The sequence below is a fragment of the Sorghum bicolor genome, chromosome 2, assembly GCF_000003195.3.
Source record: "Sorghum bicolor cultivar BTx623 chromosome 2, Sorghum_bicolor_NCBIv3, whole genome shotgun sequence".
In the NCBI taxonomy this organism is placed as follows: Eukaryota; Viridiplantae; Streptophyta; class Magnoliopsida; order Poales; family Poaceae; genus Sorghum; species Sorghum bicolor.
In genome coordinates, this window is record NC_012871.2 from 26,499,226 (window position 1) to 26,513,738 (window position 14,513).

General features: G+C 43.6%; 1 protein-coding gene across 1 annotated transcript; it reads left to right on the plus strand.

Annotated features, from left to right (window-relative positions):
• On the plus strand, window positions 13,032-13,589 carry LOC110432660 (protein argonaute 14-like). Its single transcript, XM_021453437.1, has one exon. The coding sequence runs from the start codon at window positions 13,032-13,034 to the stop codon at window positions 13,587-13,589; it is 558 nt and encodes a 185-aa protein (XP_021309112.1).

The window sequence follows — 14,513 nt, forward strand, 5'->3', positions numbered from 1 at the left end:
ATCAGCTATAGCTCTGGAGTTTTTTTGCAGATTTTCAAATAAAACTCAGAGATTCTTTGTATGACTCTCTCAAATCTCTCTTTTGTGGTATTTCTAGATCCTTTCCAAGGCAGTAATGGTATATGCCTTCTCTCAAAGTATGTGGTATTTTTGGTATGAGGCATAGTGACATTGCCTTCTCTCGCACCCTACTCTAATAAGGTTTTAATATCTGGAGCTCATAGGTGGGAGACAGCTAATACATACTTACAAGACATTTATTGCATAGTCAAACCATAGATCTAGAGAAACAAGTCAATAAGTCAAATCAAGATGTGCATTTGTGGCGAGTGAATGGTGTATGGTGATGATGGTGATAACAATGGTGAAAGTCTAATTCTACTTTTGCTCTTTTGAGGGGATACATACCTTCCTTGCTCTTTTGAAACTTTTTGAGGAGAATGAGGTGCTCTATATTTTCTTTTTCTTTCCTCTCAGTTGGGTATCTTGTACCCCTAATTGTACTATCGGACACTTGTCCATTTTTACCTGTCATCTCACTTTTTCTTTTCTTTTGAAGTTCCGGGCACTTGCCCCTTTTTATTTCCTCGTATTCTTTCTCTTTTTTTAGAGCACTCATCTCCTGAAATAATATAGCAACTAGTAGTAACCAAGATAACTCGAGCATTTATTTTACAGGGAAAAACAGAAATAGGAGAATGTTTTTGGCTATTCTGTGTGGATTAGGAGTAGAATACTTTTGGGTGGCTCTGGAGATGGAAATAAGTGGATATATGTGGATGCATACTTCCGGAGTAGAAGCAGCATGTGTGAGTGAACGTGCAAGTGAATCTTGATTTAACCACATGACAAGCTCCTAAGGGTCTACACAGCTTGACCACACTCAATGCTCATAAGCAGTAAAAAGTAAATGTGTGGCTCAAAGTCTAGCAAGCATGTATATATGGCTATGGTAGGAATTTAAACTCTCATCATACATGAACTCATCATGTGTTATTTTAAATATTTTCAAAAATAAAATTCTCCAGATTTCTAGCATCTCTAGGAACAGATAAACAACAGCTCAACCTTCCCATATCATATCCGTTAACGACTTAGACTTTAGATCAAGTACTCTTCCCACAAGTTCAGGTTTAGAGCAGGTTTAAATTATAACAGTTATGCCTAAACTTGAGAGAGATTTCAATTTTGAGAACTAATCATGGCGGAGCAACTGTTCATTATTTCCATGTGAGAGCTTATCATAAGGGTTCATAGCAAACTTTATTTATTTATTTATTTGGCAAACTAAGCAAAGATTTAAGCAGAAAAATTTTATTTGTGTTTTTTATGATTATGCATCTTTTTATTATTTGAGTAAAGTATAAACGCGAGTAGAAACACTTAGCTGGATAAATGGGGGTGCTCTCCCCCAAGCTGGATTTTTACGTAATTTATTCTAATGTAGCTAGCAGGTGGTGGAGGTGTTTTTGGAAAGTTGGCAGCACCCTGTCAGCGATTAGGATGTCCTCCGTCTCCTAGTCTTCTTTGATCCTTGAATTCTGTGGAGCTCAAATAGACAACAAAGCTTTGTGGAACTGGTTAAGTGTAAGCATAAAATCTCTTTGCCTTTATCATATTGAGCTTCCTCCTAATAAATATTACTCTTTTTAGTAGGATCATAAATTTATTTTTATATTTTTATTTTTATAGGATAGGAATATTTTTATTTTTATTTTTATGCCACCACAGTGAATGTACCTATGGGTTTTATGCCATGAGCATACTCACATGGGGCTTACTATTTTTAACATTGTTATTTTCTTTTCGAGATGATATGAACCTGATTAACTAAGCAAACTAGAATTGAAAGAAAAAGGATAACTACCAAGTTTACCTCTTGGCAAGGCGTTCGATGTTTTTAAGTCCTCCGAACGGGACTCTCCATTTTCTCAGTCGTCCTGGGATTCGCTGGATGGCGTAGTCGGTGGTTCCGGCGGCACCTCCTCTTCATGTATAACTATCTTCTTTTCCTGACTCGGTGCTATGGTCTCCTCAGGACAGTTCTGTTCAAGTTGTATGTCTTCAGACCTTATCACTTCTCCTTCGTAGTCTACCCATCCGTCCTTGATGATTTGCCTCCTCTGGTTTCAGTTGCGTCGTCTTCTTCAGAGGAAAGTGCATGTGGACTTCTCCGGTTCTAATGATGGCTTTGATAGTGTTGAGGAACTGTCTTCCAAGGATGGTAGGTGGATCATACTCGTCTTCTCCCATGTCAATGCCCTGAAAATCATTTGGAGCTGAATGTATATTGGTTGTAGGGGCATGGTTCTATGCAGGAGCTGATAAGTGACTGCGGCCATTATGTTGACGTTAGATCCGCTGTCGTAGAGTGTCTTCTGAAAATAGTATCCGTTGATTGTGCACTTGATGCTTGGAACACCAGGGTCGTCCTTCTTGATCAGGAAGAGCGACTTGAGTCGACGATCTTGACATCCTTGAGCTGCAGTGACCATCTTAGCTGACTCGGTCAACATTTGCTTGTTCCTGTTCCTCCTGTTGATCCTCTTTCTTGGTTCATGTCGAGATTGTTGTGAAATTTATGTAGTTTTGTTCTTGAAGGAAAACGTCTCCTTCTTCCCCTTGATGTAGAAACTGATCTTGGCAGTACTAATGTAGATGACAACTCCCGAGGTGTTCAGGAATGGCCTCCCTAGGATGATCGGTGCCCTCTCATTAGTACCAGTCTCTATCACCATGAAGTCTCTATTTTGTTGAGGACGGTTGTAGTAGTAGTTGTTGTTGTTGATGTAGTATACGTCCTCAAGCATCTCAGGACAGTGATTGCCTGAGTGTCCAGTATCTCCAGTGTGTTTGTGCTCGTAGATTGTGGCAGAACCACCCTAATTATATGGCCCACATGCACCTGTCATTGTCCTTAAGACCTCTAACTACTGCACATGAGAGTCATATAACTTGGATAGTCTGTCGGGTGCCCTCGGAGGACCCCGAATCATCCACATTTTAACTCATACAGGATCAACATGGAGTTACCACAACATTACAACATTTGTTACAAAAATAACTTACATCGGAGTGTGGAAGATTTATAACTCAACTTACAACATATGATGGAATATAAACAACTAAATTTTCAAAAGGTGTGTAGAGTAGCGGAAGCATCTTAGGTGAAGCTTCTAAGGTAGAAGAGGTGGATAAATCATGTCGCGCCCACCGACATTGTAACAGAACCGACCAAATTATAAGAGATTAAGCCTAACAGCGACCATTTGCATAGTCCAACTATCAGGCTTAAGCCCATATAATCCCGGTAGTCCGTGAAATCTCGAAGGATTTCAAACCACACATCGTACCACAGCCAAGATCGTAATAAGTTTAGCGGTCGCCATCCACAAATACATCTAGTTTACAACATTCATAAAACACATCGGAGTTCTAAAAATTATTACAAACCAAGTTCTTCAAGTAACGGAAGCTTCATAGTTCGAAAATACAACACACACGCTTAGTCTGATACAGTGCCATAGTTCGGTCATTCCCACAAAAGCAAAAGGAGAGACGGAGTGACCATCGCCCTTGGTCTAGTCATCACCCATGGCTGGGTACAGACAGAGGATGCAATAACCATAGTACATTTGACCATCTGCAAAACAACATGGGAGTAGAACCCTGAGTACGAGAAGGTACTCAGCTAGACTTACCCGTCATAAACTTAAAATAAAGACTCATCAAGGATCATGAAGGCTATATAGTGGGGTAGCTGACAACCATTTTGCAAAACCGCAGGATTTTACTATCATAACCTACATAAATCTTTCTTCTTTTAATTTGCTCAAGTTGAAAGTATCATTACCTATCATCTAGGTTTGCACCTGCACCATTACAAGCAAGTATAAGGATATGATAGTACCTCATCAGAGCATTCATAAACCATTTATCAATATAACCCAAGTGTTCCATAGTCCTTACTACAAGGACGAAGCTCATGTCAAGTGCTCACTATCCAGGAGCGATGGCGATTCGAATCGATTTCTAACCAGTTGGCGAGTTTATTCCCCACACAAACCACACTCACTGATCAAGTGAGCTACAGGTCACCGTATTGCACTATCCAGGACCAATTCGCGGGTTTGAGAGGCACCGCCCATACCCGAGGACCGTTTCCGGCGACCGAGGTATCCAAGGTATACCAAGGTTGCGCGCCGCGCCCTCGTCGTTCTCCTCAGCCATCACCGATACAGCGCGTACATCGGGCCGATTTCCAGCCCGGATAGTGCTCAGGCTTCGCGGTCGGAACGACTTATCCTTCCAGCTAAATGTGGGGCATGCGTTCAACATGACAAGAGGGCCGTCAACGATCGGTCCTTAATCGACACAGGCAGGGGCACTATGGTCAACCCACCATAAGACCCTGCCCGGTCTCCAATTACATTCCACACTTGGTTATTCTTTTCCCCAAGCAACCACTGCTTAAACAAGCAGGTATCCACCTATATCTTGCAGGTGACAGGGAATCACCCGACTTCTACCGGACTAAGCAAGCTAAGCATAGACTCTGTGCCTATCTACATAGGACAAGGTAGGTAAACGAGTAGGGATAACAAGGAGTACATATGCATCAATGGTGTCAAGCAATTCCTATCACTTAGATGCAATATAGTAGAATAAGTATAGTGCATCATGTAAGTTAGCGAGAATAGGGAGACTTAGAATGCTCCGGGGCTTGCCTTTCTCAAACGTGCTTGGTCGGTGATGCGGGCACTCCTGTAGTTCCTCTCCGGACTCCTGTGCTTCCGGAGGTTCCTGCTCCTAAATCTCCTCTGGCTCCTCGGGTCCTACCTCGTTCTCCTGCGAGCCTGTATGATGCATGTGTGCTCATGAGTGGAGTGCGAGGTGCCCGAGTGGATGCTTGTATGAGAAAGTACCAAAGGAGCATGACATGATGCATAGGTGATACACTTGGTCATGCTCATTACAAGGTAGTCAACATCATCCAAGAGTAAGCAATTGGATCAAACATCTAGTGCATTCTCCTCTACAATTATTTTTCAAAGTCAACCAGCAACCCACATGATGCTTGAAAGATACACTAAACCCAACTTATTCTATTCAACCTATATATACAACAATTCATAATTTTCTTTATTCATTTCTAGGCCCATTAAAATTTACATGCAGTTCTGTTCATCAATAAATTCCACAAATATTACATGAGACTACTAGTCAAGCATAGAGTCTACTGTAATTTTTTTCATAATTTTTGGGTACTTATTTTGAGCAACAAAAATCACAAGATTAATTAATAAGGCAAGTATAATTACTCTACTGTGATATAAGTGTCAAACAACAGATTTTATATTTTTACCATTTGTCTAATATCATAAGAAACACCCACAAAATTTTCCAGATTTATTGCATGACCCAATTAATTATTAAAAATCATAAATCACTTCCATGCAAGCATTTAAATTACCATAAATTCATTTATACACCAAATAATATGTAGCAATATTTTCCCAGTGAGTAAACATACATGCAGAGCCAACAAATCAAGTTTCACATTTTTCTGAACCATATTTTATTTACTATGCATTTTCCAATTTTAGCAAAAACATGGATTAAATATATTCATACAGAAAAGTTACTCAAACATGACATGCAATTACATCAAGCTGTAGATCTGGAAATATAGAGCACACCAAAATTTATTTCATCAAATTTGGAGCTGTAGAACTCAAGATATGAATTTTACAAGTTTTGAATCAATTTCTGGAAAACATTTATTCAAGAAAACCAACGAAAAAGGCTAAGCACACCCAGATCTACACCCACCGGGGTCCCCCCAGCGACTGACAGTGGGCCTCTGACCCCACCGGTCAGCGAGACCGAGAGGGAGCTCACCTCCAACAAGCAGACCTCGCCGGCGGTGAGGTTTCCGGCCACGGGGTGAGCACCATCGTGCTCCCCGCAGCGAGGCGCACCCAGCGGTACCCTCGGATTGGCCAGAGGATGACCGAAACACCTCCGACGAGCATGCATGGTGGCACGGCGGCGCGGTAGAGCGCGTGCAAAAGCTCCTTCGAGCTTCCCCATCGAGCTACGGACCTAACGCGCTAAAGAGCGAGCGAAACTAGACAGGATATCGTAAGATCCGTCGCGGCCGAGTACTCCGGCGAGCTCGGGGTAACTCCGGCGAGTGATTCACGGCGCACGGCTGCTTCTCACCTCGGTAGAGCGCACGCAGGGGCTTACCGCGGCGACGGCGAGTGCGCTGGTGCTCTTGCCGTCGAGGTTGGGGCTCTGTTGCGACCGGCGGCGAGCGGCGGAGCTTCCTCCGGCAATGGTGCGGGCGGAGCTGCTGCTGCTGCTGCGCGTGCGCGGGGAGGAAGAAGAGAGAGGGGGAGGCAGGCGACAGAATGGAGGGAGCGGTCTGGGGGCGCGGGGCGGCGTCCCGACCAGGGGGGTGGGGTGGCCGGCCGCGGCGCGTCCAACGCCGGCGTACGGCCGCCACGTGGCCGGCGCCGGGTGGAGCGAGGCGGGTGCCGCGCGCGCGGGAGAGAGGGGAGGGGGAGCGGGCCGCGCTGCCCAGCTGGGCCGAAAGGGAGGCGGGTCGGCCCAGCAGCGCCTGTCCCCTTTCTCTTTTTTTTTTTGAAATTCTTTTCTCAAATTCTTTCTAAATTCATTTGGACCAATTTAAAATCATTTTCACCTCTTGCTCCCCAAAACAAAGTTGTTCCAAAACAAAAACCCTACAACTTTGTTTTAATAAGCAAGACCAAATTCCCAATAGAATTTGAATTACAAATTAAAACTAGTTCTAGGTTTTTAAATAAATTCATTTTGGACATTTTGTATAAATTCCATTTCTCAACTTCCATAGCTCCAAAATTTGCACAAAAATATTCTTAATTTTTCTTATACACAAATCAACCTAGTTTGAATATTTCACATTTTTAGAAGCAAGCATCATATTTTTAACATAATTAAAACACATGAAATAAAGCACATAAAATCATGCTTTGGGATGAATGACATGCTCATGATGCTATGCTTGATGAGAATGCTTATGCATGTTGTGATAGGGCTAAATGCATGCTTAACACCTAGGGTGTTACAGCCCTCCCCCCCTTAGGGAAATCTCGTCCCGAGATTTTGGGTTACTAACCATTTCTTATGAAATTTTGGATAAACTGTTTTCAAGTAATCCTCTGTTTCCAGGTGGCATCCCTGTCGTCATGATGACTCCACACCACCTTATATGTTATGACAATTCTGTTTCGGGTTACCCGTTCCTTGGTATCCACAATTCCCACTGGTTGCTCCTTATACTCTAAGTCTGCTTTTATTTTGATCCCTCGAGGTTCAATTCTTTGCTCAGGTACTTTCAAACATTTCCGCAGTTGCGACACATGGAAGACCGGAAAAATAGAGCTCAACTCTTCAGGTAACTGAATCTTGTAGGCCACGGGGCCTTTCCTCTCCAGTATTTGGTACGGTCCCACATACCTAGGTGCAAGCTTGCTTCAAACTCGGAAACGTTAGACTTTCTTCATTTGTGTAACCTTGAGGTACACATAGTCACCTACTTTGAATTCAAGTGGCCTTCTTCTCTTATCAGCATAACTCTTTTGTCGTGATTGCGCTGCTTGCATATGTTGCTGTATGATTTGCACCTTCTTCTCGGCCTCATTCACGAAGTTGATACCATAGTATCTTCTTTCACCAGGTTCAACCTAGTTTAACGGATTTCTACACCTCCGACCATACAAAGCTTCGAACGGGGCCATCTTGATGCTCTCTTGATACACTACACCACAACACCGAGATTGCCAATAGACGATCTGACGCTAAAAGCACATACAGCGACAGACCGTCTGGCGCGAAAAACCTATAGCGACAGACTTTTGCAGCCGGAGAAAGTGCTGCCGCTAAAAAACTTTGGCGTCAGACAGCAGTTTTAGCGACAGATAGTCTGTTACCATCAATATTTATAGCGACAGATACTCCATTGCTAATCTTTAGCTACAGATAGTTCGTTGTCATGCATTAGCGACAGATGATTCAACACAATATATATTTACAGCGACAGATTGTCTAACAGTCCAATTTAATGTACAAAAAAAATACAATTTTTAGCACATATAAAAATGTTATCGAAATCTTAATATAGTGTCCACAAGTCATGAAGATACACAACGACATACATATAATATCCAAATGTGTCCTTACATTACATCCAGGAAAAGTGGACCACCAAATGCATTTGTCTTGCCATACATGTACATCACACATCCAGCAAGGTCAAGCACCAAAAGAATTACAGTAGTACTTTGTCTTGTCATACATCACACATCCAGCAAGGTCAAGCACCAAAAGGATTAGAGACTAGTACTTTGTGTTCTCGATTCTCAGGTTTGTGCACAGAATCTCATTTCTAGGTCTAAGAACTCAAAGCCAAAAGGAATGACTTGCCAAAAGGTAGAGCTCATCCATCAGGAGAATAATATTCTAGAAACTCAAGTCAAAGGCTAGTTTGGAGCACTTCCTGGAAAACAGAACCATGTAATCAGCAACTATAGACCTCATTTGGTGCGACAAATGTCTAACATTCAGTGAAGTTTAAATGAGAACAGTAAAATCACATCAGCTAAGAGAAACATGGTTCTGGTTTGTGCCTTGCAGTAATTTTAGCAAAGAGAAAATGGGAACATAAAGTCAGAGAAGCACATAAAGTCTGGAAGATATGATGGTTAGTGGGCACAAACTATTTCACAAGATGAGTGCAGTTCATGACTTAGAAAATACTATGAAAGCCATAATAAGTTCCTCTCTGGTTCAGTTCAACTCTCTGGTTATAGTTCAGTTCAACTATCTCCTTTATAATGCCATAATAAGTCTTGTTTCCTATTATGACATTATCATTATCACCCCTTTCAAAGCATGTCGACTCTGAAACCAGAGCAACCCCACTATTTTGGACAGACCTCCCCACATCATAGGACTCAGTGTGAAAATCAAATCCATTTATTGTGTAGCTACTATATTTTTGTGCACTCATGATTGGCGCCTTGGCTAAGATTTGTATCTCATCTGGTACTTCCTCATAGATTTCTTCCACCTAAGATTAGTAAGAATATAATTATTAAGGTAAAATGAGCAGTTCAGCTTACATGACATGTGTTAAGTTGTCTTCCTACTTACGTGCGACCTAAACCACTCATGGAAGCATTCATGTTGCATTCGATTGATAGCTCGTTGGTTTCGAACACCAATCGATGATAGATAGTGACCATACTTTCTGCAAAGGTGAATTTATCATCTTACCATGCAAGAGAATCTAAACATGTGGTTTGAACTGAAACATATTACTTACTCCAAGTAAGGCCCTATATCCTCATAGTTGAACAACACATATCTGTGTGCTTGCAACCAAGTCTTATGGTCTAAACTCACTGTGCACTTCCCAGCTAAACCCCGACCAATGCTATCAAAGAAAGGGGTTGTAGAATTTTCATCTTGCAGCCCTTCAACATTTCTAAGCGCTCGGCTATGTAAATAGTGTCCACATAGTGTAAGGCTCTCATAAAACATTGAACCCTCCATAATAGACCCCTCTAGATGGCTTTTTGTACGAACATCACCTTTCAACCTCATCAAAAACCTATAGAACATAAATATAATAACATGATTATGTTGTAAAATATTACGCATTTTTTATATGTATGTTGCAATACACTTACAGAAATTACCTCTCAATAGGCCACATGCTACGGAAATGTACTGGACCAGCTAGTCTTGCTTGGGCAGGAAGATGGACCATCAGATGTACCATAATGTCAAAAAAGGAGGGAAGGAATATAGTTTCTAGAAGGCTCAAGGTTTCAGCTATTTCAGCCTCTAAACTATCCATATCACTTTTGCGGAAAACAGGAGCACAGATTATCTTGAAGAATTGACTAACACGGATCACTGCAGCACTAACTACTTCTGGCAATACTTTCCTCACAGCAAGTGGTAGTAAGTGTTGTACAATGATGTGGCATTCATGACTCTTAAGGCCAAACACCTTTCTCTCATTAACATGAACATTGTGTCGTATATCAGATGCATAACCAGCAGGAAACTTGACCCCTTTTAGTACTTCACAAAATAATTTCTTCTCCTCAGGACTCATTGAATATGGTGCAGGTGGTAAATAAAATTGGTCTTCAACATCAACAGGGTGAAGATCACTTCTAATACCTAAAGCCTGAAGGTCTAAGCGAGAATTCAGATTGTCCTTAGATTTTCCATCGGTGCCTAAGAATGTATTAACAAAGTTCTCATACACATTTTTTCCTATGTGCATGACATCAAAATTATGTCTCAACATTAAATCTTTCCAATAGGGAAGTTTAAACCAAATAGACCTCCTTTCAAAAATGACCAATGGCTCCCCTAACTTGCGTTTCTTCCTTGCCGGTGTCTTTCTAGTTGGATCCTTGCCAAAAACTGTAACAATATCTTTTGTGCATTCCAACACTTCCTCCCCAGAAAGCGGAGCAGGTGCCTGCCTAAATTTAGTTGAACCAAACTTATCAACGTCGAACCTAAATGGGTGTTTTTCATCCAAAAACCTACGGTGGCCCATATAACAAGTCTTGCTGCCATTACCAAGTCTGTGTGAACAAGTATATGAGTGGCAATCAGGACACGCTGCTTCACCGGCAGTGACACAACCAGATGCATAGCCTAGACCTGGAAAGTCTGTAATAGTCCACAAGACTGCTGCCCGTAATTGGAAATACTCACCCTTCGAAGCATCATATGTTCTAACCCCATCAACAAACATATCTAACAAATCATTCACAAGTGGCTGGAGATAAACATCCATATCACTACCAGGAGCATGTTTTCCAGGAATTAGCAAAGACAATATGAAATTTGATTGCTTCATACACATTGATGGTGGAAAATTATAGGGGATACAGATACCAGGCCAAATACTGTAGCTTATACTTTGGGTCCTATAAGGATTGAAACCATCGGTGGCAAAAGCAAGACGTATATTTCTGCTATCCTCGGCAAACTTAGGATGTTTAAGATCAAAGTCTTTCCATAGAGGAGAATCTGCAGGATGTCTAAGAACATCATCTCTAGTTCTCTCCTCATCATGCCATCTTGTTAGACTTGCTGTTTTAGAACACAGAAACAGTCTTTGGAGCCTTTTTTTATCGAAAAGTACCGAAGAACCTTCTTAGGTACCTTGTACACATGTTTCCCATCTAGACTCTTCCTAGCTGATTTCCAACGTGAAACCTTACACTTTGGACATGATTCAGATTTTTCATGGTCCTTCCAATACAGAATGCAATCATTTTCACAGGCATGAATACTAATGTACCCAAGTCCTATGGACTTAATCAGTTTCTTAGTTTCATAGTAGTTTCTGGGTAGTGTTGAACCCTTAGGTAAGACCTCATTAAATAAATCTAGTATAAGGTCAAAACTTTTGACAGTCCATCCTCCAAGGAGCTTGATGTGAAGAAGCCTAATCAGGAAACGCAGTTTTGTGTACTTCTTGCAATTAGGAAATAATTCTTGACTATTGGCTTCTACCAACTTTTGGAGGTCAACTAGTTCTTTAGGAAGAACAACAGAACTGTTGTCTTCAAAATCCCCTCTATCATCTAAACCACAAGCTAGGTCTCTAAGCAATGCAGATATGTCATCCTCTTCATTAGACTCTTCCACAAGTTCAATACCATCACCATTGTCGATATTCACATAAGAGGAACTAGCTTCCCCATGTAAGTTCCAAGTTGTGTACCCTTTTAGAAACCCATTACATATCAAGTGCTCTCGTATATCACTGGAGTCCCTCCAAAATGAGTTAACACACTTTCTGCAAGGGCATAATATCTTGTCCCCTACCGCTGAATTTCTAAATGCAAAAGCTAGGAAACTATTGACCCCTTGCAAGTATGTCTTTGTGTGCCTAGCATCACTATTGATCCATGATTTATCCATGAGTCTTTGTTGGGAGTGACTCTCTGAATATATTTGTTCAGACTACAAAATTTCATAATAGAGAGTAATTAGAAATTGATAAGCATTAGCATTTGCATTGCCCACAGCAAGCAACACAAGTAAAAAGCAGTAGCTATACATACAAAGGTAAATGTGGAATCCAAGTGTGATAGAGCAGGAAGACAGGGACACATCAATTATTTCTGGACATAGAACCCACAAGTGTTAGTTGCATACCTGAAATACTTGAATCTGCAGGCTGCAAACAATGTGAGCACGACGATGTCAGTGGAGCAGGTTTGCAACTTGTTGGGATCCGTGTGGGAGCACCACGGGCAGCCTTGTCGTGTGTCAACCTCGTTGTGGTTCAATGCAGCACATCCTTGTTGGGATTGGTGCAGTAGTAACACTTTGTCAAGCCCTGCTGAGTTTGAAGAACCAAGCATACAACTTAAGCACACAAATATCCATAGTACAATGAGCTACTAAAAACGGTGTAAAGCATAGGCAAATTCTAATTGACATGGGAATCAAACACAATTTGGTTAAAAAATTATTCTATGCGGCAACAAGCAGACCTATAATATAAGAAGGATAGTTTGGACTACTGTTTTGTCAGAGGCAATTTTGTAAGACAAATTCACAATAGGATGGCACAGTTTCGGCTACTTTATCTTATTGTGTATTTTGTACAACAGTAGAATGACAACAAGCAGAACATGAATAAATCATTACAAAATGATAATAAGGTAAGGAGAAGTAGGCTAAAGGCATCAGAGGCATCACATCACCTCGCCTCGGGCTGGGGCAGGCTAAAGGCATCAGAGGCATCAGAGTCTCGATAACCCGCTGACAGAGGGACGACCACGCACATCGCCTCGGGCTGGGGCGGCTCGATAACAGAGGGACACGGTCGCTGGGGCGGGGTTCCATGAGGTGCACGGGCGGTGCGGCCCGCTCACGGCGCGCCTGGCGTCAGCGCAGCGCCGGCTGCGGCGTCTGGCCCGGGCGATGTGCGGGCGATGTGCGTGGCGCGGGGCACGGCCGCGGCGGCGCTCGTGGCGGCGTGCGCGGCCGCCGTCGGGGCCGGCGGTGGTGTTCGCGGCGCACGCGGTGGTGGGCGTCGGGGCGGCGGCCGCGGCCGCGGGAGCAGGACCGGCCGAGCGGCGCGCCTGGCGTCCGCGCAGCGCCGGCTGCGGCGTCTGGCCCGGGCGACGTGCGTGGCGCGGGGCACGGCCGCGGCGGCGCTCGTGGCGGCGTGCGCGGCCGCCGTCGTGGCCGGCGGTGGTGTTCGCGGCGCACGCGGTGGTGGGCGTCGGGGCGGCGGCCGCGGCCTCGGGAGCAGGACCGGCCGAGCGACGTGGGAGCAGGACCGGTCCGAGGCACTACGCGCGGCCGCTCCAGGCAGAACAGATCCGGAGTTCAAAAAAACCTCTCACCTGAAGAAGCGCTCCAGGCAGCTTTCTCAACGAGCGGGGGTGTGGGCAGGGCCTCCTAGCGCAGGAGCTCTAGCCAGCGGCGTCAGACTGGCTTCCTGCCGCGTCCTCCTTGCGACTGGATTAGGGAGCCAGGCAGCATAGCAACATTGGCGGGCGTAAACCAGGTGCAGGTGGGGAAGAGATCTGGACGGGTGGAATCCTGGAGAGACTAGAGGGAGGCAAGAACGCAATAGATTTGGGGAGGGAGAGGGGATAGGCGGGCTTCAGATTTTAGGCGATGGAGAGCGCGGCGGAGAAAGAGAAAAGGCGGCGGCGCCTGCATTTTAGATCGGGGAGAAGAAGGAGGTCTAGGGTTTTTGCACTGTACGTGTGGGTCCAGCTAAAAATTTGCGCACGAACTGAAAGTGAGCGGGCGGGCGCGCTCAATGTAAGCTAGGTGTTGGGGTCCACTTTTTTAGGCGACAGACAGAACGACGCTACACCTATTTATAGCGACAGACAATTTAACGTTAAATATAGCTAAATATAGCGACAGACTGTGAATCGTTAAATAACAAATTAGCGTCAGATAGTCTCTAAGTTATTTTTGGCGTCAGATAATCCATCGATAATTCTAATTTTTAGCGTCAGATATCTGACGGTGATTTGGTGTTGTGGTGTAGTGATAACTGTTATTGTAGGAGAATTCAGCCAGAGGTAACCATGATTCCCATGATTCCTTGGACGATAGCACACAGGCCCTCAGCATATCTTCTAACACTTGATTTAGCCTCTCCGTTTGGCCTGAAGTCTGGGGATGATACGCCGTGCTTCTTATCAGACTGGTCCCCAAATTCTTATGCATCCGCTCCCAAAAGTGAGCGGTGAACTGTGGTCCTCTATCTGATATGATGGTCTTGGGAATACCATGCAGCTTGACAATCTCAGCCATATATATATCGGCATACTCGGGAGGTCGGTATGTGTTCTTAACTGGAATGAAATGAGCCGACTTGGTTAATCGATCTATGATTACCCAAATCGAGTCATTCCCCTTCCTCGTGGTCGGTAAACCTGTGATAAAGT